The following is a 16,113-nucleotide window of genomic DNA, read 5'->3' as shown; positions in this document are numbered from 1 at the left end:
CAGGATATTATTATACAATGAATCAGAATTTGGCAGGGATAATTGAATGAGGAAAGTGCGCACAGTAGCAACCCCGTAGGAGTTGATGTTAATTTATGATCCTCAAAAACAATATTTGGGGTGGGGGATGAGCTTTCTTCCAGGCAGGTACCAGAAAGACTTAATCTTGGACTGAGAACCATCAACCAGCTACTGCCAGAAGTTTGTATTTTTACAGTTATTAGCTAACAGTTGAACAAATGGCTAATTTAAAAATTGCACTGTGAGAGAGGATGCTTTTTGCTTTACATCTTAAACTTATGAAAATGCTTTGGTTAGAGCTGAGCAGCAGACGAATGATGGTTCGGTTGCTTTTCTGTACAAGGCTTTAGGAGGAAGGAATTTCGTGGAAAGCTGGCGATTGCAATCACTGCCAACTTTATAAACAGAAATACAACAGCAGAAGCTAAGGTGGAGGAGATCAGTGGTGTTGCTTTCATCTTCAATCAAAAATTCTTCCAAGATCTGAAAGAAGACACGGGTGGGTTATCTGATCTTTTTTCCCTCCATGGCAAAGGAAAATAAAGAATAATAAGAGAACCTAACTCACTAGCGGCTCTGTACCAGTTACTAAATTGAGTGATGGCAATTACTTCATTTCAGACTACTGAAAGCAGATATATTTATCCTTATTCTCCCTCAGTTGCGTCTCCTACATGAAGTTTTGTAATTTTTTCCCCTTAAAGTGTACACAAATATTTTCAATAGCACAGATTTTTCCCCCCTGAGTACCTAAGGCCTGTGTGGTATGCATGAAATTTAGCCAATGTTTTATGGCTTGTTGTTGTTTTTCTTGCTATATGATTAGCTATATGCTGCTTGACTCTGTTAACTCTGCTGTTAACTCTGGGAGTTGAAGAAACATGAGCCATGACTGACCGGTTTTGAACTGGGTCTGGCCATCTTTCAGCCCAATGTACCTTTGCAGTATCAACTTCCTGTGAAAATGCAGTTTAGGAACCAAGAGGAAGTCTCTTGTTGTTGCTGCGGCTGCTGTTGTAAATATATCTCAGTTACTCATACTCATTTTTGGCATCACTGTAGACATTTATTAAATGTACAATTAGGAGCCTAGTAGATGTGAGCAAATTCAAACTAGTTAGAGCTAAGTAGAAGTGTAGACCATTGTTTTGATGACCTTTATAAAAGCTATTAAAATACACAACTGGAAACCATGCTGATTAGCTGCACAGGAGCTAATTCACAGTATACTTTGAAATAAACATGAGATGGATACAATTTGGCTGTGATCCAGCTGCATTGGAGTTTTGAAGTAAACAAATCATTACAACTGTTCTGTGCTCCTAAAATAAGGGAACATGTTTGTGCCAAATGTCGAGTAGATAAAGGAGAAATTTGCACAGCTATAAGCCTGCCTGAAATTCAGAATTGGCACCTGAGAACCTGCTGTTTGGTATGCAAGTAAGATCTGTTGGATCAACAGGTGCCAGCGGCAGAGCCTTTTTGGTGGTGGCCCCACATATTGAGAACTCCCTAGGGAGGTATCTATGGCTTTGTAATTACTGTTTTCTAAGAGAATGTATAAGGTAGGAGTCGTATAAGGTAGGAGTCACCTAACAAATATTGTGAGCAGAAGCGATGTGCAAGGGCTTGCACAGTGGGGCTTTTCCTCATCTTCTCGTTCTGCACTCCCGCAAAATTGGCTCCAAAGGGATCAGGAGAACCCCCCCACACATACACACGCAGCAGAGCATGAGGAGAGGGAAGAGAATTATTTCCTCTGGCAAGCTGATATGCTTGTGTAGATTGTACGTTTGTAATAGCATGACATTTGTTTGCAAGCTCTTAACCACTGCTGATCTTAATTATGGTTTAAACTGTCATTTGTTGAATGTATTGTGTTTCTGATGCTTTGTTTGTGAAATATATTTCTTCCCTAGGAATCGACCTGGAGAATATTGTTTACTATAAAGATAGCACCCACTATTTTGTGATGACTGCAAAAAAGCAGAGCCTTCTGGAGAAGGGCGTCATAATCGATGTAGGTATTCAAATCGATGTAGGTATTCAAATGTGGGTTAAGGCCTTTCTATCATATGCTAGTTTGGAGGGAGCCTATAAACCACAGTTTCCTTCTTCACATGTCACAGGAAGCTGTGGTTTAAGAAAGGTAGCTTCACTTACCCTGGGGGCACAAGAGGAGAGGTGAGGAGGGAGCATGCACTTGGCTAGTATCCAAACCAATAAACCATGTAATAATCCCAATCAAATAAACCTTTAAATATATAAGTATCACACTTTGTATTACCCCAGGAGTGTTGAACTTACATCCTGCAGACCAAATGTGGTCCACCAGGCCATTTTCAGGAAGTCCCACCCACCTGCCCTATCCTGACACTGTACGTGAGTGTGTAGGGGTAGGACTTCAAAAGAATAAGCTCCAAGCTCCCAGTTGTTCCTTGGATCCAGCAAGGTGAGTTCCCACCAGTCCATCAGCTGATGGGTGGATTGCATCACACTACTGGGTACCCTGAATTTCCTCCTTCGAATCGTGGTGGTTTGAAGGAGGAGCATAGAGGAGAGATCATTCGAAAGCACACTTCCATTCTCTCATCAGCTGATGGGTGAATCTGATCTTACCTTCAATCCCTTCACCTGGATTTAGTGTGAATAAACAAACATGCAGGTTTCCAGGGGGATGGTTACGACCACAGCACTCCTCCCCCCGTTCTGCTTCTGAGCTCCACAGGGCTAAACCATGGTTTGGCTTAGCATTACAACCAATCCAATTCTGCTTTCCCCAGACAAATCATGAGTGGTAAGCCAAGATCAAACCTTGGCTCCAGGCTCATGGTTCATTTGGCATGAGACACACGATGGGGTCAGGTTCAGACATAACTAAGCCCAACCATGTTTTATCCCTAGGTAATGTGACAGCAAAAGGATCAAGGGACAAGCACTGTGGCCTCAATCTTTCTCTCCAGGAACCCACATGTTTTTGTGCTTAAGCCATGGTTTAATCTAGTATTGCGTGAAAGCCAGATCATGGTCTCTAAACTTGACTTAAATATACTGAGTAACATAAGATAAATACATTGATACATTGTTAAAAGAAAGAAGTCAGAATATAACCTGAATCTTATCGAACCTTCAGTTGTTCCCATGTGGAATATCATAACCTTTTTTGTGTAGCAGTCGTGCGAACATCCAAAGATCTCTAATGATATAGTTTTGTCTTCCAATGTAGGATTATATTGATACTGAAATGCTACTCTGTGGGGAAAACGTAGACCAAGACAATCTGCTGTCCTATGCAAGAGAAGCTGCCGATTTTGCAACTGATTACCAACTGCCTGCCTTGGATTTTGCAATTAATCACTATGGTCAACCAGATGTAGCCATGTTTGATTTTACTTCCATGTATGCCTCTGAAAATGCTGCATTAATACGAGAGAGACACAGACACCAGCTGTTGGTTGCTCTTGTTGGAGACAGTTTACTAGAGGTAGTGTGTCGTTGTCACCCTTTTTTAAAAAAAAAAGTTTAGGCAGGTGCCTTCTTTGATACCATGGAATACCTTGGAGATTTTAGCAATTACATATTCAAAGCTGTGCAGCCATGAGAGCGCGAAACTTATTTTTTATTTAAAAGCTGGAGTTCCAGGATCTTATGTAAATACCATGTCTTGCACTAAATCATAGTGAGTTTGTTAATTTTAAATAACATGGAACACAAAGATCTTCATTGGGTTATATCCAGTGCTCCACCCACATAGTTCTGATGACCCAGTGGGGCTTCAGTTTCCTCTCCTTATCTCCATGTGCCACCAAATCTACTCTGGACGTTCCCCCAGCTCTCCAGAGCTGATTGATTGGGGGAGTGGGGTGGGGAGCTGGAGGGGAAAAGAGAGGAAAAGGAGGCTCCATCATGCACATGGAAGTTTGTTTTGCCAGCAGAGCTGCAACATTGGAGAGGGTCCACTGTTCCCAAGAGAACAGAAGTAGGATTTGAATTTTGCCTGTTCAGGCTACAATGAAAAACAATAGGTTTGATTTAGACATGTTAGCTCACATCGGTGGAATCCCTTACATTCTCCCAGCAAATGGATATAGGCCCTATGGATCTAGAGCTTTTTACTAACTCTACTACATTCTGTGGGCATTTGTCTTTTCCATTTGGCAGGATGACATCATATGTGTTTTGTAAGTGGATACTTTAACCAGTCACCACATTAGGGGACATATTGATTAAATGTTCTATGCCAGTATGGTGGAGTTGCTGATTTGAAGTATCTAAGGGCAGTTTTCTACCATTCTGAAGAGCACAGTAATAGCTGTGTGGTCATTTCAGAATGATCATGATGTTAGAGTTCATCTAATATGTTGGTGTTATTTCACAGCCGTTCTGGCCCATGGGCACTGGTTGTGCAAGAGGGTTCCTGGCTGCGTTTGACACAGCGTGGATGGTGAGAAGTTGGGCCCAAGGAAAGCATCCACTTGATATCCTTGCAGAAAGGTTGGCATCTCTTGTTTGTTCTTCCCATGTATTACAGCGAAACCAAGCAAACTTTGATTTTCCTGGGGCCTGGGTTGATCCATTTTATTTATTTATTTAAATTTATGTATTGCTTCATTGTAGAACGGCCTCCAAGTGGTTTACCAAAAAAAAGTGAAACAGTAAAATTGTTATTAAAAAAAATTATAACCATAATTTAAAAGACACAGAAAGTCAGAACCAAAATAGACCAGACTAAGGCAAATAAAAACTCTCACAAACATTATGAACATCTGGGTAGGCATGTCTAAAGAAGAATGTCTTCAGCAGGCTTTGTGTTTTTCTGTTGTGAAGAGCCCTGAGGTCTTTGGATGAAGGGCAGAATAGTAAATAAGTAAGTAAGAATCAAAGAGCCGCTGAGTATTTATTAGAGGATGGCATTTTGTGTGTTGGGTAATGAAGGCAAGAGTCTGGACTTAGAGAAAGGGTTAGAGAGTCTGGACTTAGAGAAAGCATGTTTGTGGATGTTCGTACTTGGAATCCTCACTGACTAATAATGATTGGGTGAATCTATACCCGATGCTGTTTTGTGGTTGAAGGAGCAGCTTCTTTGTGTGAAGGGGGAAAAATCAAAGCCATATGATCTTGGGTGATGTAATCTTATTTCTTCCTAGCTATTTTCCTGCTTGAGGAAGACATACTTAACGTCTGTCTCAGTTGTTCCCACCCCAGTCGTTTATCATGTTTAGACAATGTGTTCAAGTATTGTTTTCGACATTCTAAATATAGGCAGGGAGCACATAAGGTAAAGAAAACACTGTAAGATAGAAAGCACACACTTGCAACCTTTTGTTTTTACCTTCCAGAGAAAGCATTTATAGGCTCTTACCTCAGACAACACCTGAAAATATCACTAAGAACTTTGACCAGTACACCATTGATCCTGCAACACGTTATCCAAACTTGAACTCAAGTTGTGTTCGACCTCATCAGGTAAGCTGGGGTACATGAGAAACGCCTGTCTCCAGCTAAGTTCTACTCAAGAGCTGGCCAATTAAAATTAATGAACCTTAGTTACATCTGCTAATTTCAGAGGGTTTACTCTGAATATGACTAACATTGAATACAACCCACAAGCTCTAGAAAGTAGTGTGAATGCTTAGCTATGCTCTGTGAATGACTGACTTTTGTAGAAAGGTCAAGTCACTCAACCTCCAATTCCTTAGATAAAGCAATGTTTGTATAAGCGAAACATTTGAGAGATTTGGAGATACAGACCCAATTAGGATGATCATACCAGACTTTATAAATCATGGTCTCCTGGTTTATATTCCAGGTTTGAGTCAGAAATTTTGATAACCTTTCATGTTACTTGATGGGGAAACGTTGGTATGACAGGCCTACTTTGAGTCTGAATAATTAGCAGATTGAGAATTCAGGGTTGTTATAGCAAGTATTGTATCTTATGGGGTGTGTCTTTCCTTAGGTGAAGCATCTGTACATTACAAATGAGCTTCAGCCATTCCCTCTAGAAAGAGCAGACTCCATTAGAAGATCAATTGGACTTTCAAGACATGGTATGAAATGCATGTTTTGTTATTATGCTTTTTACTTCCTATAAATGGTGAGGGGAGGGGAGAGTTGTAGCTTTGGACAAGTGACTATACATATTTTTTTTTAATCTGCTATTTCAGAATCTGATATAAGGCCAAACAAGCTTTTAACCTGGTGTCAAAAACAAACAGAAGGATACAGGAATGTTAGTGTCATGGACCTCACTACTTCATGGAGGAGTGGCCTTGCCTTATGTGCAATTATGCATCGCTTCAGACCTGACCTCATGTAAGTTCTTATGTCTTTTATATGTGTAATGCTAGCTAATTGCAGGTTCTGCCACCTACAAAAGTATAGACTTGGGTAAAGCCAATCAAAACAGTGAGGAGAGTTTGTTTCCCTTTTTAACATCTTTTTTTTTCAACTAAGCATGTATTTGCTCAATTTTTCCTTCGTGAATGTCCTTGGCTCAGTACTAAAAAAAGTAAAAATGCAAGGTATACAGTTTCCAAGAACTACTACTTGAGATTTTAACTGTATCGTTTTTGCTTACTTTTGTCGGAGTCAGAATTGCTTTTTTTTTAAAGCAAAAAACCGCTATAATGCTTTGCAAATATACATGGGATGATGATATTGGTGGAAAAAAGAATCCTGCAGCTTAACTAGGTCTGTGCCAAAACGGCTCACTGCAACACAAAACATTCAGGATATATACACTACCAATTCTTGAATTGGTACTGGATGACCAACTTGATATGACTTGTTATGATGTAAGGGATCCGAACCCTGGGAAGACATCTGACAGTTGGTTCTATGGGTGTTTCCTTGCCTGTTACTCACAGAGTAGTGTGCTACACCTTTACCTTCACCAGGCCCTTCAAGAATGGGTGTTCATTCTTCTACTGATGATTTTGCCAGTTTGATTTGCCAAGGACTTGGAAGCATTGTTACAAATGTAGAACTTCAGATTTTAAACCCTTTCTGGAAGCTGTCTTTGTATTCCTGCCATGACTGGATCAGCTCCCAAGTTGGGAGTGATGCAGAAACCACGCAGTTAGTGCCATATGGGGATTTAATTTCTTTTGGATAGCCTGAATAAAGGATGTTTTAGAATGTGTATGTTAAGCCTCAAGCTCTGTTTTGTACTGTTACCCAAGCCAAAGAACGTGATCTGCCTAAGTAACCTTCTGCCCAGATTATTTAGGGGGCAGTGGAAAAGAAGTCAGGGTGACCTTAAAGCCGTTCCTCCCCATGGATTTGTTTTGAGGTGCAGACAGTGTCACAAATATCTGGTCATGGCACTACTAGAGAAATAGTCCTTACTAGCAGATTTTAACACTGTACATCAGGCATGGCCAAACGTGGCCCTCCAGCTGTTTTGGGACTACAACTCCCATCATCCCTAGCTAACAGGACCAGTGGTCAGGGATGATGGGAATTGTAGTCCCAAAAGTTTGGCCATGCCTGCTGTACATGATTGGATGGAGGTGGTTTTGTGGGGGGAGGGTTGTCTTACTCCTATGAAAGTACACCTTAGAGTTTAAATGGCTGCTTCAGTAAGTAGCCACAAACACCTGAGAACTAACTGGAGGAGGGCTTGTGCTCCACTGTTGTCCCCCTCCCCCTCTTGTTTTTATTGTTGCTGTTGCTTGGGGCAGGAGCAGCCAGGGGCTTTCTAAATTGCTATGCTCTTGGACCTGATGGCAACACTCCTTAATTCTGAGGGCCTTCTGACAGTTTGTTGAATCTCTTTCTGTTCTTGTTTTCTGATAGTGCTGACAAGGCACTTAGAAAGGCCTGGCTTACCATTTCCCATGGCCTTTATCATCAGTGTGAGAGGGAATGGTGGGAACCAGCAAATGGTAAATGCATCTCTTTAGGAGATAAGGTATGGTGCTGCTAGTTGCCTTGAAGGGGGCAGTAGCGAAGTGGAAGTGGTGAAGTGGGAAGCCTCCTTTGACACTAATTGATCTGTCTGGCTGCAACCTGTTTGGGTTAAGGTGCTCAAGCATGTAATTATTCCTGGATGACAGAGATTACCTAGACCCATTTCAGTCATTATTTGGCATGGCTTGCGAACTGAAACTGCCTTGGTTGATGACATTTGTTGAGAGAAGGTGCAGTCTAGCTCTTGCTAATTGATCTGGACTTCTCATTGCCTATCTCATGGACCATGGTATACTTTTTGGGAGATGCTGTGCTCAAGGACTTCCATTTCTGTCTGAGGGGTTGAACGTGGGATGGAGTTTTCTTCTTCATAAATCCATTGCATTTGTTATGGTGCTCTGCAAAGTTCTGTTCTGCCCACCATACTATTTAACATCAACATTAAACCGCTAGGAGAGGTTTTCTGGAAGTTGGGGTTTAGGTAGCATGAGTATGCTTCTCAAGTCTCACTCTGCCCTTTTCATCTAATGTGGTTAAAGGTTAGATGAGGATGTCTGACTCTGAATTATCCATAGTGAGATGGATGGGGCTTAGTATACTGAAGTTGAATCCAGATAAGAGAGGGGCGCTGTTGGTTGGTGATTTAACCAACCAGGGCTGTGGAACTCATCTGCTTTTGGATAGCATTGCAGTCTCTCTCAAAGATCAGGTTCACCGCTTAGGGATCTTCTTCAATCTGGCATGGTTTGATTTATCAAGTTACATGTTGAATATCACCAGCTGTGCCCCCTTCCTGAAAGGAAATCATAATGACTAAATCCTTTGAAAGGTGAGGGGAATTCATCCATGTGTAATAGAGCTCGGCCAATGGCATTTCCTTGTTTTCAGAGCTTAATTCTCTCTGGCTGTAAAAATGGAGATATATTTGCTGCAGTTTTTGGAAGTGAGCTGGAGAAATGGTTAAAAATCTTTAGGGGCAGAAGATTTACACTTTGATTTGACAGTAGTGGATGCTCCAACCCTGGCTGCCTTTTAAAGACTTTGCATCACTGTGGCAAACATGCATTCCTAGTGTGCTTCAGGACCATTTCTGATTCCATCACCTGTGCCTGTGATGCGGCATCACAAGATAGCACCTTTTCAGGGTCTATGCTGGTGGGAACAGGGATTGGTATTCTTTTGAAAGGAAGAATATAGCCCCCCCCCCCATATGACTGAAAAAGTTCATCAGATGTTTTTTTGGGGAGGGGCAGAGCATTGTGTCCAGACATGCTGTTGCCATGTTGCAAGCATCAACCTTCCCTGCTAGTATTTGCCATGTTTGCACCAGGGACAGAAATACTTGTGGGTATCCCCCACCTCAATTCCTGTGATAGGAGTTTCAACATATTATAGTTTGGCACATGTTGTTTCATATAGGTTTTTTGAATTGTGAATTGGTTGTCGTTGTCAGCAGAGAAGTGACCCCTGTTCCGCTCACAGAGCTACAGTTTCCAGAGTTGGTTTAAGAGGCAATCCCTCTTCCCAGGGGACTCTGGAAATTGTAGCGCTGTGAGGATAATTGGTTTCTCCTAGCAACTCTCAGCACCCTTTACAAGCTGTAGTTCCCAGGAGTCTTTGGGAGAAGGCATGGTTGTTTAAAGTGGTATGATCCTGATTTGAATGCCTATTGTGGATGGAACTAAGCCACAATTCAAGGTTGTTTCTTTTGCATAAGTGAGGATTGAAGATGAGATGGCGACCTTTCAAGGCCCACCCAGTGAGTTGAAGGCTGAAGTGTGATTTGCACCAAGGGTAGCACTTGGCTGATTCCTAGACCACACAAGTTCAGTTTTGCTCAAGAAGGCAACTTTTTCAACCGAATAGAAGTATTTAGATTTAACTAAATCGAAGTGCTTGGTTACTTTCATGTGTTGTTTGGTGGGGGTGCCAATTTTCCTAAACAAAATTTCTCTGTGGAGGATTGCAGCAGACTTCTCAAATGGTTACTTATAAAATGTTTCCGAAATAGAAGATATTATTGAAGGGCAGGGCAGGGGAACTAAAATATCAACACTTCTGCAGACTGATGTGCCCTTCTTTTTGAATCCCCAAGTGACTTTGACTCCCTGAATGAAGAAGATGCCGTTGGAAACAACCAGCTGGCATTTGACATTGCTGAGCGAGAGTTTGGAATTCCCCCCGTCACTACGGGGAAAGAGATGGTGTCTTCTGGAGAGCCTGATAAACTCAGTATGGTCATGTACCTCTCAAAATTCTATGAGCTATTTAGGGGAACACCTCTGAGAGCTGTGGGTAAGTCAATCTAGGTTGCTCTTAAGTCTTAAGAGAAGCCAGCCTTTCACTGTTTTACAGCTTGCCTGATTGACCCTGAAGCCGAGCCAAAGTTTGCCTTGCAGCTCCAATATAACTTGCTCTGGAATGTCCAACTGTAATAGCTGTGTTCTGTAGTTATCCCAGGCTTTAAAAGGAAATGGGGGTGTAATGTCTAATATTGTGAATGGCTTATGCTGCCTTAAATATTTTATCTAGAGCTGGATGACATAGCCATTGCCATTCACCTGTACTTAATGTTGCTGTAATGTTTCACACAAAGTTGTTGGTTTTGCACTCGTTCACTCCATCCTAACTAGTAAACAAATCTGACTTATGTACCAGGCACCAGGAGTGCTGGGACATGAGGCTTCTCAGTACAGTGGTATCTGTCAGTATCATACCAAAAAGAGAGAGACACATTCCAGTCAACCTTCCACATGGTCCACAGCCACCAGGATTAGAAAGATCTTCCTCCATTCCACCAGTTAAGGGAAGGGAAGTGGTGATGGGAGTGGCAAGGCTGGAAGACATCTTCTATGTTGATTAAAATCTGAACCAGAGAAGAGCTAGGGCAACAGTATTTGATCTCTTAGATTACAAACTGCTGAAACTTCTATTTACAGGCCAGGTAATACAAATTTCAGTGATGCTTGCTAGTGAAGAAGACACAATGGGGAAATCTTAGATTGGCTTATAGGCAAATGAGTGCAATCTCAGGCACACTTAGCTTGAATAAGACCCATTGAATATAGTAATATTAAAAATTTGATATATAGGAATAAGATTGTGCTATTTGGCTCAGACAGTGATGTTATTTTAAAATATAGTTGAGTAAAAAGAGCTTTTTGCATTTCAGGGTTAAATTTCAAAACATGCTTTATTAAGAGGAGCATTTCCTTAGCCTAATAAGAATGCTCCAGTTGCTAGACAGCATACTTTATATTTATTTCTTTATTTATCCATGTTTGAACAGGTGCTACGGATAAGCGAAATGGAGAAAGAAAGGATCTTTGTTCAGCAAAATCATCCAACTTCAATAACTACATGAATTTAACTTTTCCAAGGAAGAGAATACCTAAAGTAAGCATCCTATAACTTCAGTAGCTCTGTCCTTTTTAAAAAAGCAATTATAAACCAAATTAATAGATGCTTGTGTTCATCAAAGAGCTATTAGTTATGATAGCCAAAACAGAATTTTGTATTCGGATACGTTATGTACAGTACAGTACTTGGCTGGCCTTTGATTTGATCCAGCAAAGCAGTTCCCAGGCTTGTTTGCAGAATACTTTCCTCTAGAAATTCACTGCAGCATTTGTGGATGGTGAATTGGGGGAGGGATTATGGTCAATTGGCAGGGGAGTTATTTGAAATTTTAGAGATCTTACTTATTAGGGGCAGTCATTACTGGCTGTATCTTCGCCGAAGTGGCCTTTGCTAAAAGCTTCTGTAGCAGCAGAGTTCCTCTCTGGTTTTCTATTGGTACTTATCCCCCACACATTGCCCCATTGAACTGTGGGGCCACAGAGAGCTTCCTTATATTGAACCAGATCATTTGTCCATCTGGTTAGGTGAGTTTATCTTGGTTATTTACTGGGTCGGGTAAGATAAACTTCATTGTTTATATTCCAAATATGAAGTTTCTTTAGCATGCAACAAAATGTTCTGATTCAGTAAATTTGTTTTCGTCTTTGTGTGAGGGTATTATTTTTTATTGTATCAAATCAAATGCACACTTTCCTTTGCTTTAATTTCCACTTTTTTGGGGTTAGAATTTTATTATTTTCTGTTTTCGTGGCAATCTCAGAATGCAAAACTGAGACTTAAGCTTAATGCTGAAAGAGAAATGGGTGAAATGTCTCTGTTGTTTTAAGAGGGTCATGGATGAAGCAGGAAAAGGTTAGGAAATATTATTTTGCCAACTTATAAAATCCTTGTCTGCATTTAAAATTACCTCAGCTGGGTCTTTTGAAACACACTAAATTGTTCTAGGAAGAATTTACTCAGAACTAAGTACAAGATCATTCTTATGTTGCCCATTCTATAAATAACATCATCAAATCATATGAACACTTAGCTACCAAGCAGTTACCTCATGCCCTTTTTAGGAAACAGCATTTCTTCGCTCAGCCATGCAAACAGAGCTGGCACATTTACTCAACAGAAGCCTAACTGACAAAAATCAAATTTTCCAGGAGAGAAAGAATACCACACCCTCTTAAAGCAAACTTCCAGCAGATTGTTTTGCTAAAAACTTAGTATGGTATTTTTTCAAGGTGTCACTTAACAACTTTTTTGTTCATCGACAATTCAGTCGTTACAACACTGCACACTTGTGCCCTGTTTATATTAGTGCTGGACATTAATATTAACCTGAATTAAAAATTCATATTGAACCCATATTCATTACACCCCCCCCCCATTTTTCTTCTTCTTAACTGGACAATAAAAATGTAAATAATATTGTATTTATTAATTAAGAGGGCCTAACAGAACTAATTTCATGTAAAAGATTAGAATTAAGCAAAATCCTTCTCAGAGCCTTACAATTTAAATCTAACTTTATCACCTAAGGGTTGTTGGATCCAGAAATCCTTTGGGTAGAATGCTTACTCACAAAACAATCCCACTAATGGAAAGTTTGGAGGTGGGTTTTGTCAGTTTCTTTCCCCCCTACAGCCACTTGCACCCCCTGAAAATATTATTTGATGGGTTGTGTATTGGAAATGGATGGAGCTTGTAGGGGGGAAGGAGAATTGGCGAAGATCCCCCCTTTCCTTCCAACAACAAGAGCTTTTGCTGGATTAGAGAGCACTTTGTATCCTAATCCATGTATCTACCAATAATCATTTTGATCCCAACAAAATCTAATATGGTTCTAGGAAAATGAGAACCTTCATTTTTAAGGAAGTCTTTTTGGGACCTCTGCAATCTCAGGGGCATTAAGTAGAAAGAAAAAATAATGGCATGGGGTGGTGTCTAACTATGCCCACCTTTGCACAATGCCTTTAAAGCACTCTGATACTGCTTTTTAAACAGCCATGGTTTCCACCAAATAATTCTGGTTGCTGTAGTTTAGGGATGCAAAGAGTTGTTAGGAGACCCCCCCCATCGGCCTCACAGAGCTACAATTCTTATAGTTACCTAGGAAGAGATTTATTGTTAAACCACTCCAGGAATTATAGGCCTGGGCAGGTACTAGGGGTCTCCTAACAACTCTCAACAACCTTAACAAACTACAGCTCCTAGAATTCTTTGGTGGGGGGAGCCATAACTGCTAAAAGTGCTATTGTTGTGCTTTGAATGTATGGTGTTAAGGGGGCCTAAGTCATAGAATCATAGAGTTGGAATAGACCACAAGGGCCATCGAGTCCAACCCCCTGCCATGCAGGAAACACCACCAGAGCACTCCTGCCATATGGTTATCAACCCCCCCACCCAAGTCGTACTCAGAGTAGCAACTTAAACCCATGGATTTGGTGCTGTGATCTAAACCACTGAGCATCTGGAGCTTGCCGATCAGAAGGTCGGCCGTTTGAATCCCCACAACGGGATGAGCTCCCGTTGTTCTGTCCCAGCTTCTGCCAACCTTGCAGTTCGAAAGCATACCAGTGTGAGTAGATAAATAGGTACCGCTGCGGCGGGAAGATAAATGGTGTTTCCTTGCGCTCTGGTTTCCGTCACAGTGTTCCATTGCGTTTAGTCATGTTGGCCACATGACCCGGAAAGCTGTCTGCAGACAAACGCTGGCTCCCTTGGCCTGAAGCAAGATGAGCGCTGCACCCCATAGTCGCCTTTGACTGGACTTAACTGTCCAGGATTCCTTTACCTTTACCTTATTCTGAGGATGACTTAGTTGAATAGCACCCACCGTCAATAAGTTGATAAAAAGCATGACTGTAGAATAGTTCACACGAAGCATATCATCTGGAATACTACCTAGTAATTGTTTAATTTTGTCAGTATCACCGATTTTTTAATTAACCATTGTTATTGAAATGGCTATCCCAAGCACCACTTGTTAAAAATGTAGACTGGCATCTGTGGGGAGAAGTTATTCAACTAATGGCACAATTTTACAGCATTTGTTATATGTAGGGGGAAATGTTTCTACCTGTTCCACCTGCAGCTTATCTCTTTGTTTTTATTCATTTGTTAGCAGCAGATCTTTTCTGTACTGCATAAAGATCTGAATTTTCTAATTCCTATGTCAGTCATATTCAGCAGCAAGGAGAGACAGAAATCCATTCACCAAAGACTCCTGTTCAAGACTCCAGATAAGAAGTGTTCTATTGTCCCGTGAGAGGGAACATACGAACTCCAGCAGAACAAATTGTGCCACCGCAGTGTTTAGTCTTGTTAGGCTGACTAATGCTTACACCAAACATGATGCTTTGTTAGTGAGAGCCGGTACTTGGAAGACGTAGTACTTAACATACTGTCATCCGTTTCTCTTTCTTTGGGATCAGCCCAAAAGTTAGGGTTGAGATCATTCTTGATTCCTTACACCATGAATTATTATAAGCAGTGGAAATGTAAAAAGGAAGCCCTTGTTTCTTTGATCTTGCTCTCTCCCTCCACCCCTGCTCAATGCCAGCAGTGCAGATTACAAGGCTGCAGGCTGTGGTTGGTCTTGACATTTGCAGGAACACAGACAGGTTACATAAAAATGCTTGGTGTGTTTTAAGAAAAGAAGATTGAAACACAACACCAGTCAAGCCAGAGCCTACAACATGTTTGTTGGGTGCTGTAACGTTTTGCTCACCAGTTCGTATAGCAGATAATTTCTCATGTCTGCGAATTAAATCTGTAGATCCATGCAGGGCCTGAATCAGGCAGCACTGGAGTTCTAATCCTCTGAGCTCAGTTACCACAACTGAATGATGAGCTTAAAAGTTATGTGTGCTTCACTGCCACAGTACATTTTGCCTCCGAAGTCCTGCCTAAAGCAACACACTCAGATGCTGTGTAGCATTAGAAAGCTGAGGAGTCTAGACTTCTATAAGCGTTGGTTATTATGAAAGCATTTGTTATGTAATTCTGACTCGTTTGAAAGAACTCTTGGCTTTGGTCTGAACTAATGTGTCTGAGGCCTCTGGCGTAGCCTTTAATCCACTGACGAGCCTCGGACAAAGTATTTCTCCCAGCTTTTATTTCCTCCATTTGTAAAATGGGAATTGTTATGGGAGTTATGCGATTTCAGGGCCTTATGGAGCTGATCACATAATGACTGCAAACCACTTTGCACATTTGAGCTGCAACCCTGAATACAGCACATGCCCCCATTTATTTCAGTGGTACAGAAACACTTGCAGGATTGCTGTGATACCATAAGCTTCTTGAAGGCATATCTAGCCATTGTCAGCAAACTGAATGCCAAGTTCTTAGTTCATCAGACTGGTATAGTGGCTAGTGCTGGCCTTGGTTTTTGGGAATCCATACTGAAATATTGACTTAGGCAGTTCAGTTGGTGACCTTGTTTGCCCAACAAAACCATCCTTTCCAGGTGTTTGCAAAGCTAAAATCTGCTGAAGACTAGAATGCAAATGGTTTAAAATTAGTTTATGAATAAGAGTTATCTTGGCATTAATTCATAATGAGGCACCAAGTATATAGGATCAGCCTATGTTAAAGTTACAAGGAGGAATTGAAGGACCAGTTCAATTTATTTGTTGCACACATGCCTAATGCTACTTGAGAAATCTCAGATTCCAGCTGTCCCCGATGGAATGTGCTGTTGCTCAAATTTGACTTTCATGATACCTGAAAATGATGATCTAATTTTCATTGATAACAATTTTTATGGCTGCTGTGCTGGCCCTAGGTAGCCATTCTGGAAGTTGATAGCCTAAAGCTATTAATGAG

The 16,113-nt window shown here is 41.1% G+C and overlaps 1 protein-coding gene across 5 annotated transcripts in view; it reads left to right on the top strand.

Moving 5' to 3' along the window:
* The window catches only part of MICAL2 (microtubule associated monooxygenase, calponin and LIM domain containing 2), a 139,931-nt gene that overhangs the window by 47,860 nt on the left and 75,958 nt on the right, over nucleotides 1-16,113 (top strand). For all 5 annotated transcript variants that reach the window (XR_013393219.1, XM_077930351.1, XM_028731187.2 and 2 more), the window contains exons 6-14: nucleotides 365-520; nucleotides 1,941-2,041; nucleotides 3,248-3,505; nucleotides 4,400-4,515; nucleotides 5,361-5,487; nucleotides 5,981-6,071; nucleotides 6,189-6,336; nucleotides 10,031-10,230; nucleotides 11,225-11,331. Coding sequence is in view for 4 of the 5 variants with exons in the window: in XM_077930351.1 (XP_077786477.1) it covers nucleotides 365-520; nucleotides 1,941-2,041; nucleotides 3,248-3,505; nucleotides 4,400-4,515; nucleotides 5,361-5,487; nucleotides 5,981-6,071; nucleotides 6,189-6,336; nucleotides 10,031-10,230; nucleotides 11,225-11,331 (1,304 nt within the window). In the remaining variant the exon portion in view is untranslated. The remainder of the gene's footprint in view (nucleotides 1-364; nucleotides 521-1,940; nucleotides 2,042-3,247; nucleotides 3,506-4,399; nucleotides 4,516-5,360; nucleotides 5,488-5,980; nucleotides 6,072-6,188; nucleotides 6,337-10,030; nucleotides 10,231-11,224; nucleotides 11,332-16,113) is intronic.

Source organism: Podarcis muralis, chromosome 1 (genome assembly GCF_964188315.1).
Source record: "Podarcis muralis chromosome 1, rPodMur119.hap1.1, whole genome shotgun sequence".
Taxonomy (NCBI): Eukaryota; Metazoa; Chordata; class Lepidosauria; order Squamata; family Lacertidae; genus Podarcis; species Podarcis muralis.
This window is presented reverse-complemented; position numbering and strand designations above follow the sequence as displayed.